Genomic DNA, 27,661 nt, shown 5'->3' on the forward strand with positions numbered 1-27,661 from the left:
TTTTGCTTAACACCGTGTTCCCCTCACACCCTACTCCAGCTTAAAATCCCTTCAGTTGCTGTGTATTGCTGTCATATTGCAATCCAAGCTACTTATTGTCAGCTTTACATTCTGCATGATTTAATCTCAGTATAGCTTTCTTCTGCTTTTCATAGTTCTGTTTACCACATTCCACTGTCCTTTCTGCTTCAAACATAGAGTTCTTTCTCACTTAATGGCTTTGCATGTGCTTCCCCTTTGCAAGGCTAGCTCTCTTTCACTATTTAAGTCTTTCCTCATGTATAATCTCCTTGACTTTCTAGGATAGGCAGGGTTGGTTAGGTTATGCTGTGATACCAAGCGACCTCAAAATCTCAGTAGTTTAAAACAGTGATTGTTGGTCGGGCGCGGTGGCTCAAGCCTGTAATCCCAGCACTTTGGGAGGCCGAGACGGGCGGATCACGAGGTCAGGAGATCGAGACCATCCTGGCTAAAACGGTGAAACCCCGTCTCTACTAAAAACTACAAAAAACTAGCCGGGCGAGGTGGCGGGCGCCTGTAGTCCCAGCTACTCTGGAGGCTGAGGCAGGAGAATGGCGTAAACCCGGGAGGCGGAGCTTGCAGTGAGCTGAGATCCGGCCACTGCACTCCAGCCCGGGAGATAGAGCGAGACTCCGTCTCAAAAAAATAAAAAATAAAAAAAAAACAGTGATTGTTGCTCATAATACATGTCCATCACAGATGAGCTGGGAGTTCTGCTGTCATTTGTCCTCATTCTAGTATGTAGGCTGACAGAGCAGCCACCAGTTTGGGATTGCCATTACCCATGGTATAAAGAAAAAGAAAGCATAGCAAGTCATAGTGAGCCTTCTTACATCATCCGTTGTACAAGTGGTGTAAATCCCTTTTACTCAGATTCTGTTTGTCAAATCCACACATGGCCTCGCCTAATTTCAGTGTGGTGGGGAAGTGCATTGTCCTAATTAACAGTGCATTTTGATTTAACTAGAAATTGGAGTATGACTTTCTCTAGAAGAAAAAAGGAAAAAGATAGTGTATGTGTGCTGGGGAGGTATGTGTGAAAGAGATTAATTGACTTAAGTAGGAAGATAATTACATAAGGGTAGGGTTTGTAAATACAGAGGTAAGACCCAAAAAAGAAAACTAAAATAGTTGACAGTGATTGCCTTAGGGTGGCAGGAAGAGGGGGTGGGGGTTTGGGACTATTTGATTTTTGAAAAATCATATATATATAGTGTTTTAATTAAAATGACAATAAAATTTAAATAATCCTAGACCATGTGACCTCTCATCTGTCTCTTTCCAGCTACTTTTCCATCTACCACCTTTACTTTTTTCAGTCATTCTTCTGGAAGGAGTTCTCTTCTCTATTTCAGTTTCTTCACCTGCCACTTCTTAACGCACTCCAATCCGGTTGGGGTGCTATTATTTCACTACGACAGCTCTTGCTGGAGTCATCAGTGACCAACATATTGCTAAATCTAGTGGATATTTTCAGTTCTTTCTGCTTTTTGACATCCTAGCATTATTCTGTACTTTCTGAAATCTTGCCTTCACCGGACTGCTGTAAGACAACTCTCCTAGATTTGCTCTTAGTTCTTAGGGGCCTAGGTCGCTTTCTACCATATTCTCTCCTGGGGCAGTCTAATCTACATTGATGGTTTCAGTTACCATGCTTAGGCGCCTCACAGATCTTCAGCATATATTCTCAGCTCACTAGCTCTATCTCCACATACCTACTTAACATCTCCCTTCGATGTCTAAAAGACGCCTGAACTTAGTCTGCCTAAAACCAAACTCAGCACACACATACATATACCACTGCCTTCTGCAAACTTAGTCTCTGTCCCAGATTTCTTTTTTTTTTTTTTTGAGGCGGAGTCTCGCTCTGCCGCCCAGGCTGGAGTGCAGTGGCCGGATCTCAGCTCACTGCAAGCTCCGCCTCCCGGGTTCACGCCATTCTCCTGCCTCAGCCTCCCAAGTAGCTGGGACTACAGGCGCCCGCCATCTCGCCCGGCTAGTTTTTTGTATTTTTTAGTAGAGACGGGGTTTCACCGTATTAGCCAGGATGGTCTCGATCTGCTGACCTCGTGATCCACCCGTCTCGGCCTCCCAAAGTGCTGGGATTACAGGCTTGAGCCACCGCGCCCGGCCCAGATTTCTTATCTCAATTGAAAACACCCCAGTGTAACACCCTGTGTAAACCGGAAATAGCATTATTCTTGACAGTCACCTCTCCCTTATTCCCAGTCCAAAATTAAGTTGTGATATCTTTTCCTCATTCTACACCCTGTAGCCAGAGGTAACTTTAAAAACCCATTATTTTCCAAAGCTCCCATTGGTCTTGCATTCTTTTTGCAGCTTTTCCTCAATTACTACTCTCCTCTTCCTCATTTCAAAACTTACTCCAAAGCTACAGTAATCAAAACAATGTGGTATTGGAATAATATAGATATGTAGTTTAGTAATAATATAGATTTATAGTCTGGTGGAATAGAATTTAGAGTTCAGAAATAAACCCATACATCTATGGCTGTTGAGTTTTGACAGGGATGCTAAGTCCACTCAATTGGGAAAGAATAGTCTCATCAACAGATGGTGCCAAGATAACTTGATTTCCACATGTACAGAATGAAATTGGACCACCTACCTCACATCACATATAAAAATTAACTCCAGATGGGTCAGTAACCTAAATATAAAAGCCAGAGCCCTAAAACTTTTCAAAGAAAACAGTTTAATCTTCATGACCTTTGATTTTGCAATGGATTCTTAGGTATGACACCAAAAGCATGAGCAACAGAAGAAAAAATAGTTAAGTTATATTTTATCAAAATTTGAAAGTTTTATGCATTAAAGGACCTTATCAAGAAAGTGTAAAGACAATCTACAGAAGGGAAGAATGTTTGCAAAGCTTGTATCTGTTAGTGGATTGGTATCTAGAATATTTAAAAAACACCTACAGCTCAACAGCAACAAAAAGACAGCCCAATTAAAAACGGGCAAAGGACTTGAGTCGACATTCCTCCAGACATATATACATATCCAATAAATACATGAAAAGGTGTTCAATATCATTAGTCATTAGAAAAATTCAGGTCAAACCCACAATGAGGTAATTCATCTACTTAGATGGTTATGGTTTTTTTAAAGTGAAAAATGGGAAATAATAAGTGTTGGTAATAATGTGGAGAAATTGGAACACTTGTACATTGCTGTCGGGATTGTAAAATGGTGCAGCTGCTTGTGAAAAAGAGTTTACTAATTCCTCAAAAGGTTACATGTAGAATTTATTACATGATCTGGCAATTCCACTTCCGGGTGTATGCTCCAAGGAGTTGAAGGCAGACCCACGCAGACACTTGTATTATGCTCCAAGGAGTTGAAGGCAGACCCACGCAGACACTTGTATGCCAGTGTTCACTGCAGTCTCATTCACACCATTTTTCAAAAGGTGGAAACCACCCAAGTGTCTATCAACAGATGAGCGGATAAACAAATTGTAATTTATCCACATGGTGGAATACTCTTCAGGCATAAGAAGAAATAAAGTACTGGCACGTGCAACAAAATGATGAACCTAGAAAACACACTAATTGAAATAAGACAGACACAAAAGGACAAATACTGTATGATTCCACTCATGAAATATCTAGGCATATTAATAGATACAGAAGGTGGATTTGAGGATGCCAGGGGCTTGGAAGAGCAGAGAATGGGGAATTATTACTTAATGGTCTGTGGTTTGGGGCGATAAAAAAGTTTTAGAAATAGGTAATGGTGATGGTTACAAAACACTGGGAATGTACAGTAATTAATGCTGCCAGATTGTGTACTCAAAAATGGTTAAGATGGCAAATCCTATATTAATATATGTTTTGCTACAGTTTTAAAAATAATGTAATGTTCCAAAAACCACTGAATTGTACACTTCACATGGGTGAATTGTATGTGAATTATACCTCAATAAAGCTTTTTAAAAAATAAAAAGGGTAGCAATTTTGTCACCCACCATTTTGTTTTATAGACTGTTTTGTCAAACTGAAAAGTCCTGAAATATCCTTTTGCGTTTACTAGTATAACTAAAAAAGTAATTAAAACATTTTTTAAAAGGTGAATAAAGGGTTCATAATGACCTGTTTTGCTATCAGGAACCTTGATCAATGTGTTGCATAGCAATATTTCCCCATTCTTAATCTAATGTACTTTGATCCAAACAAACAGAAAGCTACCAGGAGATCCATTCTGAGGGCTCTGTGTTGCCAGTTATCCATGTTCTGTGACTGCCACATGTGGAAAGTGTACAGCAGATTCATTGTCTGGGGGGCTCTTGGGGCAGTATTACTGATCTTTACTTAAGACCTGGTAGTTAACCATTTATTATTATAGACTAGATTTTTTTTCTCTTCCTATATTTTAAGTTTTTTTAATGTGGCAAAATACACATAACATAAAATTTATTATCTTTATCATTTTTAGGAGTACAGTTTAGTGTATTTAAATGCATTTATAATGTGCAATTCTCACCATCATCCATCTCTGTGATTCTTTTTGTTTTGTGAAACTTAAACTCTATACCTATTAAGCAATAACTCTTGATGCCCCCTGGCAACCAACAACTAATTTTTTAATATCTCAGGTTTGGCTGGGGAGAGTATTGAATCACTAAGTATTTAACATCTACTTTATGGTAAAAATTATTAGGGGCATGAAGAAGGTTTAAAATATGGGATGCTTTAAAAAACTGACAATACCGCTGGGCAGACAGTACTATATATGTAATAATTATATAAGAATCAGTGATAACATGGCATTTATTATAATTATACCTTGGATATATGTAGCTTATACATGCAAGTTATAATGAAAATTGTGGGGAACCAATAAAAGACCAAACACATTAAAAAAAAACTAATGCTAGGCTTGATAAGAATTTAATATATAATGCCAGGCATGGTGGTATGTGTACCTGTGTCCCTCGGGAGGCTGAGGTAGGAGGGATTACTTGAGCGCAGGAGAATGGAGTCCAGCCTGGGCAACATGGTAAGACCCTGTCTCTTAAAAGAAAGTTTAACGTATAATTAGGGAGGTGTCACATTTTGTTGGAGAAAAGAAAAACCCTTCAGTGCATCACACTAGCTCAGTGCTTGCTTCTTCAGGGAAACACTCTGTGTTTTCATTTAATGCCACATTCAAAAAGTAATTCCATGGTTTCCAGCCTGGCATGGAAGGAGCTGATAAGTAACCATGCTGTCCTAACCACAAGTAAAGAGCTGAACAAGCAAAAATAATAATAATAAACAAAAAAGCTCTGTTGGATCCATCAGGGAAGTGAAGCCATGGGGCATACTGCTGCACCGAAAACTGGAGACAGACAGGTAGATACACAGAATCACAACTTACCAGAGCAGAAACCCACAGGTGGAAACCTCTGTGGGGACCAGTGCTGGAGGAGGAAAGGCGGAACTGTAGTTGATGAATCGCTGGATGCACAGTATGGACAACTCTGAGAGTCAGAAACTTCAGAGGGACCCAGTCATGGGGGACGGCTGCCACAGGTGTGAGTTTTTACCTCCAGGAGCTTGACCTCACAGTGAATATTGGAGAAAAATCTCCTTGTGCTTCTTGCAGCCGGAGGGGGAAAGGGATCATTTTGAAATATGTAAGAGCTTTCTGTTCTTAACAAAGCCTACCCTCAGGAGACAGGATTTTACCGAAGCCTAGCAGCCTACCTGGGGGAAGGGAAATACCTAACTCCAGCCTACTGTAGCTTTCTACATGGGGAAAGGGAAATATACAACCTCAGCCCCCTCCAGTGTTCCCGTTTCACGTAAGGGGGGAAACTGCAGCCCTGGTGAAGTTCAAAGTCCGGTGGCACAGGCTGTCTAAAGATTAAATCTAATGGTAGGGCTAAGAAGGCTTCCCTTCCCCACACCTTACACTATGTTATTAAAGGCCTATTTAGCAGGGTTCCTTTTACCCAGTACATCACGTTCACCTTTCAGCAAAAATTACAAGAGGTCTGCTAAAGCAAATCCAGCAGTGTAAAGAAACTGAACAAGCATTAGAACTAGATTCAGATATGGCAGGAATGTTGGAATAATCAGACCACGGATTATTAAAAACTATGATTAAAATGCTAAGAGTTTTAATGCCAAAAAATAGGGAACAAGAATAAATGGACGATATAAGCATAGAGATAGAAATTCTAAGAAGGAACCAAAAAGAAGCGCTAGAGATCAAAAACACTGTAACAAAACATAAAAAGCCTGTGGTGGGCTTATCAGTAGACTGGACGTGACCAAGGAGAGAATCTCTGAATGTGAGGATATGACAACTAGTAATCTTCAGAACTGAAAAGCAGAGAGAGACAAGTCTGGGAAAAAACCAATTGAGAAAAGAATATTCAAGAACTACAGGAAAGCTACAAAAGATATAACATATGTATAATGGGAATACCAGAAGGGAAGAAGGAGAGAAAGGGACAGAAGAAATTTGAGTCAAGAATGCTTGACAATTTCACCAGTATCAGACACACCAACCATAGATCCAGGAAGTTCAGAAAACACCAAGCAGGCTAAATGCCAAAAATATTATACCTAAGCATACCATATTCAAATGTCAGAAAATTAAACTTGAAAGAAGCCAGAGAAATAAACACTTTACCGATAGAGGAGCACAGTTAAGAATTACATCTGACTTTTTCTCAGAAACCATGCAAGCAGGAGGAGGTGGAATGAAATAAAGTGTTGAAAGAAAAAATCCCACCAACCTAGGATTCTGTATCCAGTAAAACTATATCTTTCATAAAAAGTAAAAATACAGACTTTCTCAGACGAAATTAAGGGAATTTGTTGCCTTGTAATGTTAAAAGAAGTTCTTCAGAAAGAAGGCAAATTATTTCAGTTAGAAACCTGGATGTAGATGAGGAAAGGAAGATCATTCAAGAAGGAATAAGGAAAGATAAAATAAATTTTTTTTCTTTCTACTAACAGATAATTTGTTCAAAACAATAATAGTAACTGTGTATTTGATTGTGTGTGCGTATGTGTAAGTAAAATGAGTGACGGTTTATGTATAAGTGAAATGGCACAAGGGACTGGAGGGAAGAATTCAGAATATTTTGTTATTATAAGGTACTTGCACTGCCCATGAAGCAGTATAATGTTATTCGAGAGTGGAGTTGGGTTAATTGTAATGTGTGTTGCAAACTCTGGGGAAACCACTACAAGTAGTAAAGCAAGAAGTATAATTGATGTGATAGGAGAGAAAATTGAATTGCATAAAATGCTCAACTAAAACCACAAAAGGTAGGAAAAGTGTGGAAGACAGAAATAAGAGTAACAAAGTCAAACAATAGAACATAGTGACAAACATGGCAGATATTAATCTAATTATATTAATAATCACTTGAAATATGGCCTAAACACAGCCATTAAAAGACAGATGTGAGAGTGGATCAAAACACTCTACCCAACAATGTCTTGACTGCCAGAAATGTACTTTAAATATACAGATTGAAGAGATAAAGAATATAGCATGGTAACACTAATAAAAAGAAAATCAGAATAGCTGTATCAGTTTCAGACAAAGGACTTCAGAGGCAGGGAAGTTATCAGGGATAAAGGTGGGTGGTATATAATGATAAAGGAGTCAATACTCTAAGAAGGCATAACAGTGCCTAATGTGTATGCACCTAACAACCGAGCATCAGAATATGTGAGGCAAAAACTGATAGAACTCCTAGGAGAAATAAATGAATCCACTACTATAGTTGGAGATATCAGTACCCCTCTAGCAAAAATAGACTGATTAGCAGGCAGAAAGTTGGTAAGGACATAGTTGAACTCAAAAACACCAACTGGATATAATTGACATCTATAGATTACATTATTCAATAATAGCAAATCACACATTCTTTTGAAGGTCACACAGAACGTTCACCAACATAGACCACATTTGATGCCATAAAACAGACCTTAATAAACTTAAAATAATAGAAATAATATATCTGCTGTCAGACCACAATGGAATGAAGAGTGAAATTAATAACAGAAAGATAGCTGGAAAATCCCCAAATATATTGAGATTAAATGCACACTTCTGAATAACAGGGCTCAAAGAATAAATCTTGAGGAACTTTTAAGTATTTGGAACTAAGTGAGAATAAAAATGGTTTATCAAAATCAGGTGATCTTACCAATATACGGAAAGAGGATTTGACAAAACCCAACATTCTTTCATAAAACCTCCCAAGAAACTAGGAATAAAAGGGAGCTTCCTTGACTTGTTAAAGAGTATCTACACAAACCCTACAACTGACATCATACTTAATGGTAAGGAACTTGAACCTTTTCCATGAAGATCAGGAACAAGGCAAGAATGTCCCCTCACCACTGCCTTTCAACGTCATATGGGAAGTCCTAGTTGTCTTACTCTATTCCTGCTGCTATAACAAAATACCACAGACTGGGTAATTTATAAATCACGGAAGTTTATTTCTCACAGTTCTGCATGCTGGGAAGTCCAGGATCAAAGCACTGGCAGATTTGTGTCTGGTAAGGGTTGCTCTGTTTCCAGGATGATACTTGATTGCTGTGTCCTCACATGGCAGAAGAGATGGAATGGCCAGGCAGGTCTCTGAAGCCGCTTTTTTAAGGGCATTAATCCCATTCATGAGGGCAGAGCCCCCAGGGCCCAATCACCTCCCAACCTCTCCACATCTGAATGCCATCAATTGGGGTTTAATTTCCCACATAAATTTTGGATAAGCGAAAACATTCAAACTGTGGTACTAGCTAATGCAATAAGATAATAAACAGAAATAAGAAGCAAATAGATTGGGAAGGAAGAAATAAAACTGTCTTTGTTGGCAGATGACATGATCATTTATATAGCACATCCAAAAGAATTAACAAAAAAACTCCTGGAACTACTAAGTGGTTATAGCCAGGTTGCAAGATACAAGGGTAATATACAAAAATCCATCACTTTTCTATTTATCAGCAGTGAACAAGTGTAATATGAAATTGAAAGCATATTATTTACATTAGTACCCCTGAAATGAAATGCTTAGGTAGAAATCTAATAAATTGTGGGCAAGATGTATATCAGGAAGACTGCAGAGCTCTGATAATAGATATAAAAGATTAAATAAATGATGCGATATTCCATGTTCATGGATAGGAAAACAATATTGTCAAGATGTCTGTTCTTCCCACTTTTATGTACAAATTCATGTAGTCTCAATCAGAATACCAGCAAGTTATTTCGTGGATATCAACAAACTGATTCTAAAGTTTATATGCAGAGACAAAATACCCAAAATAGTCATCGTAATATTGAAGGACAAAGTCTGAGGACTGATACTTCCTGACTTCAACTTACTGTAAACTTTAGTGACCAAGACAATGTGGCATTGGTGACAGGACAGACAAATGGATGGATGGAACAGAATAGACAACCCAGAAATACATAAATACAGTCAGTTCAACTTTTACCAAGGAGCAGAGGCAATACCTTGGAGCAAAAAGCCCTTGAGGAAATGGTGCTGGAACAAATGGACATCCACTTTCAAAAAAAAAAGAGAAAAAGTTAAGAATCATCTAGGCACAGACCTTACATCCTTCACAAAAATTAACTGAAAATGAATCAGGGACCTAAGTGTAAAATACAAAACTGTAAAACTCTTAGGCAATAGCATAGGAGGAAACCTAGATTACCTTTTGTGTGGTGATCATGTTTTAGGTACAACACTAAAGGCATGATCCATGAAGGAAAGAATTGATAAGCTGGACTTCCTTAAAATTTAATACTTTTGTTCTGTGGAAGATAATGTCAAGAAAGCGAGATGACAGGCCACAGACTGGGAGAAAATAATTGCAAAAGACATATCTAATAAAGGACCATCGAACAAAACATACAAAGAACATCTAACATTAAATAATAAGAAAACGAAAAACATGTTCTAGAAATGGGCAGAAGGGCAAAGGTGGGAGGATCACTTGAGGCCCAGAGTTGGAGACCAACCTGGGCAACGTAGAGTAATCCTGCCTCTCCAAAACATTAAAAAATAAGAAATGAGCAGGGCATGGTGGTGCATGCCTGTAGTCCTAGCTACTCTAGAGTCTAAGGCAGGAGAATCACTTGAGCCCAGGAATTTGCGGGTGTAGTGAGCTATGACTGCACTGCAGACTGGGTGACAGAGTGAGACCCTCTTTCAAAAATATATTTAAAAAAAATTTTTTTTTAAGGGCAGAAGACCTGGCTGGACATCTCACCAAAGAAATACGGATGACAAATAAACATATGAAAATACATTCAGTATCATATATCATTAGGAAATTTAAAAAACATCAATAAGGTATCACCACACACTTATTAGAATGGCCCAGATCCAAAAGACCGACAGTCCCAAATGTTGATGAGGATGTGGAACAACAGAAGTGCTCAGGCATCGCTGGTGGAAGTGCAAAATGGTCCGGTCACTTGGGAAGACAGTTTGGCAGTTTCTTATACAACTGAACATTTTCCAGCCATACGAACCAGCAGTTACACTCCTTGGTATTTACCCAAATGAATGGAAAACTTATGTGCACATAAAAACATGCACATGGATGTTTATAGCAGCTTTGTTTTCATTGCCAAAACTTAGAAGCAACCTGTCCTCGAGTAGATGAATGGATGAACTGTTATATGCAGCCAGTGGAATATTATTCAGTACTAAAGAGTAACAGTCTATCAAGCCATAAAAAGCTATGGAGGAAACTTAATGCGTATTACTAAGTGAAGGAAGCCAACCTGAAAAGGCAACATATTGTATGATTCCAATTCTGTGACATCCTGGAAAAGGCAAAACTATGGAGACAGTAAAAAGACCAGTGATTGCCAAGGGTTAGGGGAAGGAAGGGATGAATACGTGAAGCACAGACGATTTTTAAGTCAGTGAAATCTTTCTGTATGGGTACTATAGTGGCACATACTTGTCATTCATACATTCACCAAAACCCATGGAATGTACAACACCAAGAGTGAACCCTAATGTATACTGTGGACTTTGGGTTGTAATGATACGTCATTGTGGGTTTGTGGATTTTTAACAAATGTATTGCTTTGGTGTGGGCTGTTGATAATAGGGGAGGCTGTGCATGTGTGGGGCCAGGGAGGATATGGGAACTCTGTATTTTCCATTCAGTTTTGCTGCAAACTTAAAATTGCTCTAAAAATAGTTTACTAATCATAATTTTAAAAAAGTAATTCTCTCCAGCACTTTGGGAGGCCTAGGTGGGCGGATCACCTGAGGTCAGGAATTCGAGACCCAGCCTGGCCAACATGGTGAAACCCCATCTCTACTAAAAATACAAAAATTCCCCAGGTGTGGTGGCACATGCCTGTAATCCTAGCTTAGCTACACGGGAGGCTGAGGCAGGAGAATCACTTGAACCTGGGAGGTGGAGCCGAAATCACACCATTGCACTCCAGCCTGGGTGACAAGAGCGAAACTCCACCTCAAAAACTAAAAAATAAAAATAAAAAACTACAAAATATAATTGCGTATTTTTCTGATTTGAGTGTAGAGGGACTTCTGATCACAAAAGCAATGATAAAGGAATACATAGCTAGATTTCGGTAAAATTTAATGTTTATTAAGAGGCAAAGAGGAAAGCATTTTATGGATGAACCTAATGTGAAAATTAATATATAAATGGGAAAATGGTATGAATAGACAATGAAAAATAATTTAGAAGTGCTAATAGACTTTGGGAAAAAGTAATAATATTTGATGCAAATATTTGAAAACATTTTATGCAATATACTGATAAAAAACCTGAACCTACCACCAGAAGTAAAAATCAGAACCTATTTGGTGTTTTGAATTCTCATACTGTGCTCCTCCATCTCTCTTCCCTGGTCCCTCAGCTGTTCTTGTTAACTATTGTGTTTATCATTTCCTTAAAGCAGTTTTCACAAATATATATATATCACCAAGCAACATCTTGTTTAATTTTGAATATTCCTAAGCTTTTTTCTGACATGCTTTCTCCTTTATTCTCCCTTTTGCCCTCACCCCAGTTTGTGTAGAAGTAGTATGGATATAAAATGACACTTCTGTAGACTGTGGAGATTGCAGTACATATGGATTTGTTGGGATAGAGAATATCAGTATCACCTAGGGGCTTATTCAAGTTACTCAGCAGTTTTTGCTATTTTTTATTTTTATTTTTTTAACTACAGGCTTCTTGAGAATCATGGTCTACTTTTACCAAAAGGGGCCTGTTCCATTCCTCAAATGTGTTGGAGCAGAACAAAGATTGAAGACTGTATTAATGATCTCCACAGAGTCTTCTGATCTTTCTTTTTGATGTCTCAATCTTTGATAAAACATAAAGGAAGATACACTCTGGGCTCTTGTTATTCACATAACAGCTGAAAAAATTGAATTTAATAATTTTATATTGAAGGGTTAGTATGTTCAAAACTGCTAGGTGAGTTGAAAAACGAGTTATAAAAATGAATAAGATGTATCTTGTCTTAGTTGAATTAAAACAATTATTTTGAGGAATTTGTAAGTATTTGTACAAGCAATACATTTGTAAGAGATGTATAAACAAATTGGTATTAGAATACAAAGGACAATTGAGTTTTATTTGGTTAGATTCCAGGAGAAAAGGCTGGTCAGGGAAAATTGCATTAAAGTAAATCCTAGAAAGGACAGAGAAATTTTTAATAATTGGTAAGGGGCAGGGGAGAACATTCCAGGGAGAGAGAACTGCATAAACAAAGGGATGGAGGTGTGACGTTTGGGAGCGTAATTGGGAGCTGTGAGCAGTAATGCAATATGTACTCAGATAAGGATGGACTGTAAGATTTGGTTTGGCCATATCAACAAGGACCCTAAATAATCAGCTCTCTGTACCCAGGATTCTAAGACTTTCTTTTTATTGATGAACACCCAAAGTGCTGTTCTTTTCTTATATATCTAGTCACATCATTAGTCATGTTTACTGGATGAGAGGAGGATTTTTGTCTGTTTTGCTTATTGCTGTATCCCTGGAACATAGGAGAGCACCTGGTGTGTAACAAGCATACACGAATTATATGTTAAATGAATGAATGAATTTAGATTTCATATGAAAGGATAATTTTATGGCTGCACTTTAAAGAGATCTTGCCTCCATAAGTCAAGTTGTTTTTGGTACCTTTATAATATGCCTCAAACTTCATTGTATTTCTCTCACTTGGATTTGTCTTTCCCTGGCATTTTTTGCAATGTTCTGCGTGGGCTCTTATAACTAATGATCATCCTCCTTATAGTGCACCTGTATTACAAGGTATGTTTATTTTCTGTGACTTGATTCAGGTAGTTCTCAAATCTTTGATTTTTAACTTTACACCTGCTTTTCTGAAATGCAGCATTGCTTCATTCTTTAATCTTGATTTTAATCATTTTGAGGAATCTGTGACATCACTTTTAGGGTTTCTGCTACTTAGTCCCCACTACATTCTTCTGGTTATGTTATATAAATAGTTATATTTACTATTTATTATGGTATTATTTTAAAATGTTAGCTTTGCTGTTAAATTTAACATTTTACGGCTTTGCTGTATTTTTTATAGTTCTGAATAAATTATTCATATTCTTACATATCATGAATTGTGAAAAAAAATTTACAAGTTGAATTGTTACCTGTACGTATTTGTATTATTCTTCAATGTTTGCTCTAGAAATTATATATACATCCTTAATTTATGATAGCCTCCCTTGAATTAACATAATACTACTTGCATAAAATGTAGGAGATTTATAATAATATATTTCTACTTACTCCCACTTCCCTTCCTGTGTGTTTTGGTTGTTATATATTTTATTTCTATGTGTGTTTAAGCCTAATGACACCTATCAATTATTTTTATCTTTGCTTTAAACTGCCAGTTATCTTTTAAAGAAATTAAGAAAGAGAAAAATTGGCTTTTACATTTTCCTACACATATTTACCATTTTGCAGAGCTCCTCATCTCTTTGCTCAAATTTTACTTAAGTGAGAAGTAGTGTCTCCCTTGTCTGAATTTTTATAGCACATATTGTGGACTATTTATATGTCATATATGACCTTACAGTTAGTTCCATGTGTATGTCAAATGTCCTCTGCCAGTTTTAGAGTATTTTTTGGCAAGGGTCGCTGTTTATACAGTTTTAACTACTTTATTGTGTCTAGCACAGTGCCTTAGATAAAGTGGACACCTGTATATATTTTTAACTGTGTAAGAATGACTGAAACTGTGTTCATTTATCTGAGTATTTGTATAATCTCACAGGATTGAGTTGTATTATTACAGTTCACCATTAGATGTCACTTTCTGACATATGGTAAATCGTTACCAATGAATTCCTTCCATTAAGGCATATCAAATTCTGAAAGTTGGTGCTCCAATACAAGTGCACTTCAACAGAGAAATTTTTGTACATTTTAAAGTGATTACTGTCTAAAATGGAAGTGTTCCTAAGTTACAATTGTTGTATTTTAGTTATGTATGCATTTATACAGAACCAACTGATATTCCTAAAGTTTTGTTTAGAACTTGAATACTGGTATTATTTTTGAATTATTTGCTCTGTGAAGCAGCTTGGAACTATTAGAAGTAATAGTGTGAGAATATTCAGGAATACCTTTAAACATGTTCAAAATGTATTCTGATGCTGGTGTAATTCTGAAAAACATCTTATTTTAGGAGCCTGACTGACTCAATTTTCTCAAGATAAGTTTTGGTAGCGACTATAGAGTTTGTTTGTGTTTGTCTGAGAAAGTGGGGGAACTGAGTGGGCTGTGAAGAAACACAGAGGTAGAGAAAAAGGAGACTCCTGCGGCTCTCTTGGCCAGCCATGGAACAGAGCACAGTGCTTCCCTCCCTCGTTCTCCAAACTTAAGATATAGGAAAGGGCAGATCAAGGAGATTTCAGCAATCTCAGAAGGCTTAATGTTCACTGTATATTTTAGAACCTAGATTTTAAAATCAGCATGATAGCATGTATGATCTAGAGAGATGTTTCAGTGGGTCCTCAATGCTAGGATTCATGACGAAGGCTTACCAGATTCCTACAGACGCGTCTCTCCATGCCGAGTTAAGAGAATCCTCTCTGTGATACTACTGTTCTCCGGACATCCAGGGTTTAACCTCTTTTCTCTCCCCATCTTGCCAGGAGACAGCAGGAAAATTATTGGGAGGTGTGGTAGCAATTTTCTTCAATTCATCTAGAATACTAAAATTTGAATAAAATAGCAATGCTGTTTCCTAATAGTGTAATAAATACCCTCCGAAACTTACACCTAAACCAAGAATGTTACCATTCTTCATAATTTGTGACCTTCTAGTGTTCTGTCCCTCAGCCTTTCACATCTCATCCCAGAAGTAACTTCCTTATATTTAATGTTCATGGTTTGATTTAAAAAAAGAATGTTGTTTTCGTGTATCTATATATGTATATAAAATTTGATTAAGCCATGATTATAATAAACCAAAGTACCAAACAATTAGAATATTTAAATTCCATTTTGTATTGATCAAATTACAAACAATGTAATGTCAGCAAAGGAAGTTTTATCTTGCAGTATTTCTGTGTTTTAGGATAAACTTAAATGCATTTTCTAAAAGTATATTGGTATGAAGTGACCACTTATCCTTCTTGGGATAACCTTTTTAACTTTTTGGCTTTTAGAATGTCATTCTTCATGATGTAGTGAAATGAATACTTTATATGAAGTAACTGGTGATGTGGATGGTAGAAAAAATAGAAAGTGGGCAATACTGCAAACTAAGTATTATCAATAGTTGGGAGGTCCTGATAATGTTATTCACTTATATTGATAAATCATTTTGTAATCTGTTTTTTGTTTCCCTTATGTTTTTATTACTGCAGCTAAAGAAGTAAACAGGTCATGGCACGTTTAACAAAAAGACGACAGGCGGATACAAAAGCTATCCAGCATCTTTGGGCAGCCATTGAGATTATACGGAACCAGAAGCAAATTGCCAACATTGACCGTATTACAAAGTAAGTAAATTTAACCAAAAATATCTCTGTAAAATTTCATAGAAGATTTTGGGGGAAAGGCCAAAAAATTTTTCATCTATTATGCTAATCGACATATATTACAAAGAACTGAAGACACTTTTTGCTTTGCAGGAATATTTACTTGTTAGAAAAAAACAGAAACATACAGAAGCAACGTGTGTTTAGAAGTTTCATAGAAAAATTAGATAAGGAAAATATCACTATGTACTATTTATAATAGTTTTTTAGTTAACAAAATTTTTAACTCTATTTATTGATTTATTTTGAGATAGAGTCTCACTCTGTCGCCCAGGCTGGAGTGCATGGGCTCACGACAACCTCTGCCTCCCGGGTTCAAGTGATTCTCCTGCCTCAGGCTCCCAAGTAGCTGGGATTACAGGCACGCACCACCACGCCCGGCTAATTTTTTGTATTTTTAGTAGAAGCAGGGTTTCACCATGTTGGCCAGGCTGATCTCAAACTCCTGACCTTGTGATTCTCCTGCGTTGGCCTCCCAAAGTGCTGGGATTTACAGGCATGAGCCACTGCACCCAGCCAGAGATTCTTTTATTAAAAACACCTTTAGTGAATCACTTTTGTGTAGTAAAGCTATCTAAAAACAGTCTACTGTTCATTACTAATTTTAATATAGGATAGGTGTGGTATGTCTATAACATCTTACTACTTTATAGCCCACTAACAGAATTTTCAACAATTTCCTTCTGTATTTTAGAAATCGTGTTAAATAAACATTCTGTTTTAAAGAAGAAAATTATCTACCCCCACCCCCTAGTTTCTCATGCTATTTATATGGGTAGACAGATTCAGGATACAAAAAAAAAAGAAAAATAAAAGTACTTTATGAAGCTTCTATTTACATGTTGTATACTAATTATAAGGGAGTCTTCAGTTAGGAACTTGGTTTTGTTTTGTTTCTCTGGGTATTCTTAAAGAAATAAAGCTGAATTTATCTTTTTTAAGTGTTTGGAATTTTAAAAATAATTTAGAGAAAACATCTTGATGCTTTAGAGAAAATGTCTCTTCACATTCTTTAGATGCTATGGGTAAAAATGGAGAATGGGAGTCATTTACAAAACTCACTTAAATAAGTGCCTTTTTTTGACCTTTATTAATAAGTAATAAAATTGAGTTCCATGTATTTTTGTCCTTTCCCTGTATGCTGGTAAAGATTACAAAGGCTACTTAGCGATGGGTGCAGTGGCTCACGCCTGTAATCCCAGCACTTTAGCAGGCCAAGGCTGGTGGATCGCCTGAGCTCAGGAGTTGGAGACTAGCCTGGCCAACATGGCGAAACCCCATCTCTGCCAAAAATACAAAAATTAGCCTGGTGTGGTGGTGTGCACCTGTGGTCCCAACCACTCAGGAAGCTGAGGTGGGAGAATCACTTGAGCCTGGAAGGCAGAGGTTGCAGTGAGCCGAGGTAAGGCCACTGCGCTCCAGCCTGGGTGACAGTGAGGCCCCCGTCTCAAAACAAAACAAAGAAACCCAAAGGCTAAGAGGGGAGAAAAAAGGATATAGAGAAGGGGTGAGGATATATGTGGCTCCAACTCTGTACTCACCCTTGGGGTATTTTAAAGCTGACTGTGTACAACTCCTTGCTCCTATAAGATAGTAGAAGAAGAAAAAAGATAATACTATGTGAACAATAAGAATAAAATAAATAGTACATTATTTTAATGATTATGTTTTTAAATAAAGCACATAATTTGAGGTATGATAACTAAATGCAAATGATGTTGATGTAAAACATTTAAAAAAAACAGTACAAAACAGTATTTCATTATGGTTGAGATTTTTTAAAAACCATCCTTTATATAAAAATTGCTTAGAGAAGAATGTTTAAATAAAATACTTTTCTTTGGATTCAGCTTTTTAAATTAAAATCATGTAAACATGACAACTATTTCAGTTTTTCAGATGACCTTTATTCATCTGTAGCATCTTTCTCTAGAAGCTTTAGGGACATTTCTCTAAGCAGCTATCAGAATCTCCCAGTGTGAATGTTGCTGTTAGATTGTGACCACCTTCTAATCTGGGAGTAAGAGAATTAACTCCCACAGTAATGGGTGGCAGATACCTGCTGGATTATTATAACGTGTGTGTGTACATGTATACACATGTTAAACTGTAGTAAAAGACATGGAGATTATTAACAGGATTGCCTACATCTCATTTTGCATTATGTATGATTGATAAGCATTCTTTTCTCTCCTTTCTTCATCAGCGTAGCTTCATCAGCGTAGCTTTAATTGATGCCAAGGCTTATTTTTCTTCATGTTGTAAGGTCCTTAGTTTTACAATTAAATATGAATACATTTATTTACCTACCAGATAGTCTTGGTTTTATTAGTTTCATCTAAAGATGAAAAGAAAGAAAAAGAAAGAATCAGAGGTTAAGTGCTTAAGACTGGGTCCCTGTGTTTCCTCTGCCTCATCTCATCTGAGAGGTATGCCATGTTTATTTTTATTATGTGGCTCAAATCAGAGCATCCTGTACTTCCTTCATAACATTAATCACATTTGTCATTATTTCCCTGCTAGACAGCTCCAAGAAAGAACTGTCTAGAAAATTGCCTAACCCGGCCAGTGCCTTTGCTTCTTGGCTGATATTAATTTCCCTGTTTGTTAAACTTGCCTAAGGTAAGTTAGGAAGTAGCAATGCACTATGACAGGAAGTCAGATCTTTTGCTCTAAAGCCTAATATTCCTATTCTGTACTCTCGAAAGGTAAATACTTTTCAAGCCTTAGATTCATTTTAAATCAAGTTGATCTACTTAGTCAAGTCCGAACATAAAGATACCTTTAAACTTTGCAAATATCTTAAGGTACTGAAGGCTGTAGTAGAGTCACTGTCAAGAATGCATATTAGTCATTAAGTTTCATTTCTGATTTTGACTGATGAGTGATGCCATTATAAAAAAAGCTACATAGGTTTTGTCAAGCATTAAAAGTTGTGGGCTTTGGGGTGACTGGCTCTTAGCCTGGTACACCCTAAACACTCTATTTACTTCTGTATAATGGTTTAGTTCTGCTTGCTTTTGTTCTTTTAATCTCTAGGTTTCTCTTCTTTTTTGTTGTTGTTGTTGTTTTTTTTGGAATTGATTGAAGAAACCCGACCATTGGTTGTGATTTTCCATAGTCTGGCTTTTGCCAATCGCATCCCTGTAGTCTAGTTCAACCTGTTGCTCGGTCCTTTTTATTTCATGGAGATTGACAGCGGCATCTGGTGGCTTGGGGGAGGGGGCAAGACTATTCCATGGGAGTGGTGTGTTCCATCAGGAGACACATGATGTCAGTTGTTTCTCATTTTGTGATGTACATAGCAGTTGATGCTAGATCCAGTAACTCTAATTAAGGACTGCCAAATGGTAATCATCCAATCTATCTTTCCTTTTTTAACTGGACTACTTCTATAAGGACATAGCTTCCCATCATCTGCTATTTGGTTACCATGTGGTATGGTTCATATGGGAAAAGTAGAATAATTCATTCTCTTTATGTATTTAGCAGTTTTTAAAATAGTATCCTTTAATGGTAACCAATTAGATTTAGAAACAAATTGCCCTTTGGAATTCATGCATTTAATTACATTTCGTGTATTTCAGTCCATTTTCAAAATACCCCTTATTGATGCTATCTTTGACCAGTTGGAGCCTCTGCATTGTTGGCTTCTGAACTTCTTTCTGTTTGTTATGGAACAAGATGTTTCGGGATCCTCTTGTACATATCCTGCCCCAGGTCTGGAACCATTGATTTCTCCCAGGTGCTCTGGTTTCTTTTAGTTTTAAAATGTATTTTAAGAGCACTTCCTGGCTACTCAGTGTCGCTACTGGGTTGGTCTCTTTCTAGGCCTTTGGACAGAATTATGAAATGCACATACTTTTAAAAGATAAAAACACCTCCTGAGTTCATGCTGATACTTTCCATTGAACTTTGTGGCTACTGGGTTTTATTTACTTAGCTCTTGAATCTAAAATCTTTATCTACTTTCTGACATGGTGAGAATCATGGTTCTCAGGGACATCATCTGGGATAAAATTGTAGAATTTCATGTAGTCAATTATTTTATGCAACATTAAATACACAGCTATTAGAGTAAGAAAATCTTAAATATTCTATATACCATGTATAGTTATGATTATGTTACTATTTTCTTATCTACACACATCCTTACTTAGTTTGGAGCCTCTCTTAGTGTGTTGGATCTTCTTTTCCTGTCTTCTGTATTTGTACTTTTCTATTTAATTCTTTTCATCTTTTTTCTTTTTGATTTTTAGTATTTTCCTTCATTGCAACCTCTTTTTATGTAACATTATCTGGTGTGTATTCATTTTTGTGGACCCTCTAGTTTAGACTTCACTTCTGAAGTGATGTTTTTTCCATTTACTTCAAATGTTTAACTCAGAATTCTGAGTTTTTCTTTTGATTTATAGCTTGTTTACCTTGTATCATTTTCTTCATGTCTTTTCTCATGTCTTGAGACAGTAGATTCTAGCTTCCTTCCGTTTTGTAGGCTAATCTTTCTGGCATGTTTCTAACCATCAGGATGTCATTCTGTTCCATGTGCCATGGTCATTCTCTGTTGGTCATTCTCACGTGAAATCACTTTTCCTAAACTTGTGTCAGGGCAGAGTGGTTCTGAATACTCTTTCCAGATTTATGGCTTTAAAGTTCTTCTTATGCCATTTTTACGAAGTGCTAAAAATAGAGCCTAATTTTTCCTGAGATTTCCCAGATTTTTCTCCATCTTTTCCCTGTTTTTTTGTGGAGTCACCTTTTCTTATACTGAGAGTCTTTTCAACTGATTGCAGTAGTATTTGTTACTTTTATTTGTAGCCTTTCTCTGTAATACTGGGCTTTGTCCTGGAAGGGAACTGTGACTGCTTAATTTTGAGTGTTTGTAGGCCCCATTAAGCTAGCTCCTTAAGAATTTACCACAAATTGGCTGGGCGCGGTGGCTCAAGCCTGTAATCCCAGCACTTTGGGAGGCTGAGACGGGCAGATCACAAGGTCAGGAGATCGAGACCATCCTGGCTAACACGGCGAAACCCCGTCTCTACTAAAAATACAAAAAAAATTAGCCGGGTGAGGTGGCGGGCGCCTATGGTCCCAACTACTCAGGAGGCTGAGGTGGGAGAATGGCGTGAACCCGGGAGGCGGAGGTTGCAGTGAGCTGAGATCCGGCCACTGCACTCCAGCCTGGGCGACAGAGCAAGGCTCCGTCTCAAAAAAAAAAAAAAAAAAAAAAAGAATTTACCACAAATTCATGAATTACCATGAATCATCTGCAAATGGGAGTGTGTAAAATCCAGTTTCAGTGCTATTATCAAGTGGGCCTACTGTGCTTTCCAGTGTGTCTCTGTTGGGTATTTTACCCTCTTATGCTCTGTTCCATTAGTATCTGTTGTGCCTCTCTTTCTCCTGTAAAGGTATCAGTACCAAGCAGGATCGTAGCTCTCAGAGATTTGTTCTCACCTGCTCAAATTTTGGGATGCATAGGAGTTCTCATGACCTAATTTTGTTCTGTGTATGCTGTCTGAGGGCATTTTGCTTTGTTTTATTTGATATTCTTCCAGTAACTCTGTCTAGTAGGTTTGGGGAGATTTAAAAACTATGTTGGCCGGGCGCGGTGGCTCAAGCCTGTAATCCTAGCACTTTGGGAGGCCGAGGCGGGCGGATCACTAGGTCAGGAGATTGAGACCACAGTGAAACCCCGTCTCTACTAAAAATACAAAAAATTAGCCGGGTGCAGTGGCGGGTGCCTATAGTCCCAGCTACTTGGGAGGCTGAGGCAGGAGAATGGTGTGAACTCGGGAGGCGGAGGTGTGCCACTGCACTCCAGCCTGGGCCACAGAGCAAGACGGTCTCAAAAACAAAAAACAACAACAACAAAAAACCACAAAAAACTATGTTACCATCATCATCATCCCATCTCACAACACTCTTGTGATTTTTCTTTAAAAAAAAAAAAAAGATGGGGGGAGCTGGGCAGTGGCTCATGCCTGTAGTATCAGCACTTTGGGAGGCTGAGGTGGATGGATTGCCTGAGGTCAGGGGTTCGAGACCAGCCTTGCCAACATAGTGAAACCCCGTCTCTATTAAAAATACAAAAAATTAGCTGGGCGTGGTGGAGGGCACATGTATTCCCAGCTACTGGGGAGGCTGAGGCAGGAGAATCACTTGAACCCGGGAGGCAGAGGTTGCAGTGAGCCAAGATTGCACCGTTGCACTCCAGCCTGGTTAACAAGAGTGAAACTTGGTCTCAAAAAGAAAAAAAAAAAAGTTTTTAAAGGCACAGGATATTTTCTGAAGTTCAAAAGCAGAGCCAAAAGCAATACATAATTCCTTCTGACAAAGGTAAATCAAAGGCATGTTCTCCGTGTTTGTATACTGCACTGGACACATCACAATAAATGGCATCATCGTATTCAAACACACGATCCTTTTTTTTTTTTTTTGAGACGGAGTCTCGCTCTGTCGCCCAGACTGGAGTGCAGTGGAGCAATCTCGGCTCACTGCAAACTCCACCTCCTGGGTTCATGCCATTCTCCTGCCTCAACCTCCCGAGTAGCTGGGACTACAGGTGCCCACCACCATGCCCGGCTAATTTTTTTGATATTTTTAGTAGATACGGGGTTTCACTGTGTTAGCGAGGATGGTCTCAATCTCCTAACATTGTGATCCTCCTGCCTCGGCCTCCCAAAGTTCTAGGATTACAGGCGTGAGCCACCGTGCCCGGCCAGGATTCTTAACATAGCAAGACTTGGGTTGCAGTTTAAAGAAGAAATTCCATTCGGGCGCCATGGCTAAGGCCTGTAATCCCAGCATTTAGGGAGATCGAGGCAGGCAGATCGCGAGGTCAGGAGTTCGAGACCAGCCTGGCCAACATAGTGAAACCCCGTCTCTACTGAAAATACAAAAATTAGCCAGGCATTGTGGCGCACGCCTGTAGTCCCAGCTACTTGGGAGGCTGAGGCAGGAGAATCGCTTGAACCTGGGAGGCGGAGGTTGTGGTGAGCTGAGATTGTGCCACTGCACTCCAGCCTGGGTGACAGAGCAAGACTCCGTCTCGGAAAAAAAAAAAAAAAGAAATCCCACGAGTGGAATTTGTGGCCATTTGAAGGATTTAAGTCTCAGATCCTCATAATTAATTGAATTGTTAGGGACTAATAATTTTCTTATCTCTGTAACAAAATAGGAAAACTTACCTGTTCTAAATGTTTGTTCCATCTAATTGTGATGGTATTTGACTTTGGAGTTCCTAACAGTAGTCACCCATTAGTTGTCACGATATCTCCCCAAGAAGGAGAGTTCTGAGTCTTTTTTCCCCCACATTCTTTTAATTTTCCTTTGAAAAAAACTGCTGGTGTCAGCTAGGTGCAGTGGCTCATGCCTGAAATGCCAGCATTTTGGGAGGCTGAGGATGGGGGATCGCTTGAGAGTAGGAGTTTGAGACCAGCCTGAGCAACATAGTGAGACTCTGTCTCTACAGAAAATCTAAAAAATTAGCCAAGTATGGTGGTGCGTGCCTGTAGTCTCAGCTTCTTGGGAGGCTGAGGGAGGATCGCTTCAGCCCAGGAGATCAAGGCTGCAGTGAGCTGTGATTGTGCCACTGCACTCCAGCCTGGGAGACAGAGTGAGACCCTGTCTCAAAACAAAAACAAAACAAAACAAACCTGCTAGTCTTGTATCCAAGAAGGTAGTAGGGAAGGTACTGTAAGTTAGATAATCACTGCTAAGATGTTTTGAATATTTCAGATATTTAAAAACCATACCCAAGATAAACTTCTTTAACAAGCTCCAACATTTTGGTGTGGAAAATATTAAAAGGGTCAGTCTGAAATCAAAATATGTAAATGTGGTCAAGTCTGATTTTTGATTAACAATGAAACTGTCCCTCTGATTTAAAGCTATATTTATAAATTTGATTTAGTGATAATATGAAATTCTATAGATGACCTCATTTGGGAGCTAAATAAGCACAAATAAATTTTGGCCTGTCAGAGAAAACATTTTACATTTTTAGAAACTGGAGGATATTTTGTGATGTTTAAGCATTATAAAATGGAAACAAATTAGTCATTTTATCACAAAGAAGAAAATGCAGTAGTAAGTTGAGGGTTATGTGTGAAGATAAGCACAGGCAATAGTAGCTTCTCTTTTCAGTTTAAATGTCTGTAAATGCTGAATTATAGCTAGCACATGTGAATTAATCAGTTTTGTGTAATTTGAATAGGTATCATGATAAACTTTTGAAAGTTATTTAACAGTAATATTAAATATTTATAAAATATTTTTATGCCTAAGATGTTAGCCCTCGTTTTACACATTATACATCAAGAAGTAAAGGATGAAGAACCATGTAACAACAAAATCAGTAACAGAAGTGACATTTAAACTTTTAATTACTGACTTTCCCAATATGAGGCCATGTGCTGTGGTTCACGCTTGTAATCCCGCTACTTTGGGAAGCTGAGGCGGGTGGATCCCTTGAGCTCAGGAGCTTCAAGACCAACCTGGGCAATGTAGTGAGACCCCATCTCTACAAAAAAATACAAAATTAGCCGGGTGTGGTGGTGTATGCCTGTAGTCCCAGCTACTTGGGAGGCTGAGGAGGGAGGATGGCTTGAGCCTGGAAGGTTGAGGTTACAGTGAGCCATGATTGTGCCACTGTGCTCCAGCCTGGGCAACAGAGTGAGACCTTGTCTCAAAAAAAAAAAAATTTCCCAGTATGATTCATAACTCATTGTCATGTTATTTCTCTAGATGCCATGTCCATTTTAATATCCATTAAAAACAAGTTACTTATATCATTTCCTTTTCTTCTTTAATCCAAACAAATTTTTCACATCTGATTTGGACTATTATGACTTGGCTTTAGAGGTTTATAATAATTTTAAGTAATGATTGTAAGACAGTTTAAAGACATACTTTTGAAATAAGTACAGATTTTATACTAGTCTCTACTGGCATTGTTGGCTAGACTGTGTGATTGAGGGAGGTTAGCTTGTTTATTATGGACTACTAGAAAAAGCAGTTGAAGTATTTGACCGACATGTTTCCTTCCTGTCTTGGGCAACTTTAATTTTGTGTTTCTAGCGGTGATTACACTGTGACTAGTATGATTAAACTAACATTGGATTGGTAGACTAGTCCCATTCAAGTGAATATTTCAGATTAGGGCAACAATTAATTACTTGTATTGCTTACTTTAGGGTCAAACCCCAGTTAGAAAATGTGACCTCTGACCTCTTGTGACATGTTTGGCATTGAAATTTCTGAGTTCTCCTGGAGTTCTTCCTGTCGCTACAGATATACATAAACCCAAACTGTAAGTCCTCTTCGTGTGTAGGTTGCGTTTGAAGTTTCAACTAGGTACACATTATTTCTTAAGTTAAATTTTGCTATGTCTCACTGTCAATTTCTGTTCCTTCACTGGAATTATTGGAGAGGAGGAGAATAGCCATTGCCTAAGTTACTTCTTTGGAAATAAGTTCATTTAAAAAATGATTGATTCGTATTATACTGTTTATGTAATCCCAAGGGTTCTCCACAGAATTGCTCATTGTATTCTCATTTCCATCTATATTGATTTAGTGTTTCTTACATATCTTATTATGAAACCAGATTGGCAGGTATACTGTTACTATTTTATTGTACTTTACACAATAATGGCCTTACAGAAGAAGTAACTGATTCTGAATAAGTATAGTCCACAGTGAGTTTTTTCCAGCATGCCAAATTCTTAGGACATTCACCTTGCCTTGGGTTGTTGTCTAGCTGTTTTCATGTATTTCACATTTCTTTATGTATCTATGAAGGAAACATACAAGGCACATAAAAGTATAAGACAGTAGTACAAAATAATAGGAGGGGGTCAGTAGCACAGATTGGAGTCTATCAGTTTACAACACTATAGGCCTTATTTGAGGGGACAGTCACTGTGAGAATGCTTGGGATGCCTCGTGAAGGGAACAGAAATAGTTAGGCCTTGATAGTTGGATGGGATTCGACAAGGCAGAGAGGAGAGTCAAAGCATAGACTCTCTGGATCAAGCAGAGGGACTGTAGGGCTTAAGGAAGAGTGGATAAAAAGGCAGAAAGAGTTAGACCAGCAGGATTTTTAATGCTAGCATTGAAATTTTTATCCTGTATTGAGAGGGGATTAGCAAATATTTTTTGAATGTAGAAATGGTAAAAGTAAAACATAGTCATTTTTTTCTGCCGCGGCTGGATTGACTCAAGTCTATCTGCTCTTCTCTGTTCTGGCCTGGGTTTCCATCCTTATGACTTCCTTGCCTGTTTTTCCAGTCCCCAGCTTTGCTAGTCTCTGTTTCTTCCCATCGTTGGTGTTAGAGATGCTTTTCAAAAACGTCATCAGGATAATGGACCAATAGGTCCACTGTTGCAAACGTTTTTCTGCTGCCCGTGAAGTCCACATTCCTGTGCAAAGGTGTTGCTGTCTCGGCCTGCCTCTTCTGCACACCCTCCTGCAACTGCCCACTCTCCTTATGCACTGGCTGGGCTCTCGCAGGCCCTCAGATCTGCGTTTCCCATGCTCCGCCTGGGACGCCCTTCCCAGACTCCTCCTTCAGGTGTTATCTCCTGACACCTTTAAGTCAACCTAATTCTAGCAGTTATTTTTCTAAATTTTAGGTCTGATTGTGCTCTTAAAATTCTGTTTTGATTTCCTCATTATTGATAAAGTCCAAATACCTGAGCAAGGCATTTGTACAAAGCTCTCTACAGTGAGACCCTGACTTTTCTTTCTTTTTTTCATACCCAGCATCTCCCTACTCAGTGTTCCATCTAATGAGACTGTTCTCAATTGCCTGAGCACTTTATGGATTCTTCATTTTGTGTTTTTCCTTCATCAGTGGACAAAATCATACCCATTCTTTTAGGATCCAGCTCAAATCTCCTTTGAGATTTTTGAGACATTCCTTATTCAGACCCATTTTCCTTTCTCTTTGTTTCCTTAGTGATATATATACACACACATATATATACACACACACATACATACATATATGTATACATATATATGATATATGTATGTGTATACATATATATGTATATACAATATATATCTAAAAGTAATATATATACACTATTTGATTTTATTATTAGTCTCTTAGGATCTTTGAAGAGCATTCTGCGTCCTTTCGATGGTGAGCACCTTGAGGGTAGGGTATATATATTTTCTCTCTTTGTAGCTTAGTGTGAGGCACAGTAATTGGGACTTTAGTAATAATATTCAGCTGTGTAAACTGTAGAATTGGTTTGAAGGAGGGTTATAATAATTGATAACATTAGTCATTTTGTGAAAAGCACTGGCTTTATATAATTATTTAATTTTCACAACAACTCTGTGAGGTATGTTGTCGTGAGTCTCATTTTGCTGAAAAGATAAAGCTTAGGAAGGTAAAATGGATGGCCCAAAGTCAGTGGCAGAACTAAAATTTTAATACAGGTCTATCTGATATTGGAGTCCAAGCTCTTAACCGTTAAATGTTTCCTTCTGGTATTTTAATGGATTTGTATTTATATCTTTGCAGACTTTGAAGTTTTCAAAACATGATCATCTACA

The 27,661-nt window shown here is 37.9% G+C and overlaps 1 protein-coding gene across 19 annotated transcripts in view; it reads left to right on the forward strand.

The window, feature by feature from the left end:
• Positions 1-27,661, forward strand: part of ZMYND11 (zinc finger MYND-type containing 11) — a 119,325-nt gene that overhangs the window by 27,987 nt on the left and 63,677 nt on the right. For 16 of the 19 annotated variants that reach the window (XM_033209650.1, XM_033209662.1, XM_033209652.1 and 13 more), the window contains exon 2: positions 15,917-16,051. In XM_033209650.1, the coding sequence (XP_033065541.1) occupies positions 15,936-16,051 (116 nt within the window). In that variant the 5' untranslated portion in view covers positions 15,917-15,935. Of the gene's footprint in view, positions 1-15,915; positions 16,052-25,287; positions 25,404-27,661 lie in introns of those variants that run through there. The other 3 variants (XM_033209654.1, XM_033209665.1, XM_033209658.1) reach the window with 1 other exon arrangement.

This window comes from Trachypithecus francoisi, unplaced genomic scaffold (genome assembly GCF_009764315.1).
Source record: "Trachypithecus francoisi isolate TF-2019V2 unplaced genomic scaffold, Tfra_2.0 Lachesis_group9, whole genome shotgun sequence".
In the NCBI taxonomy this organism is placed as follows: Eukaryota; Metazoa; Chordata; class Mammalia; order Primates; family Cercopithecidae; genus Trachypithecus; species Trachypithecus francoisi.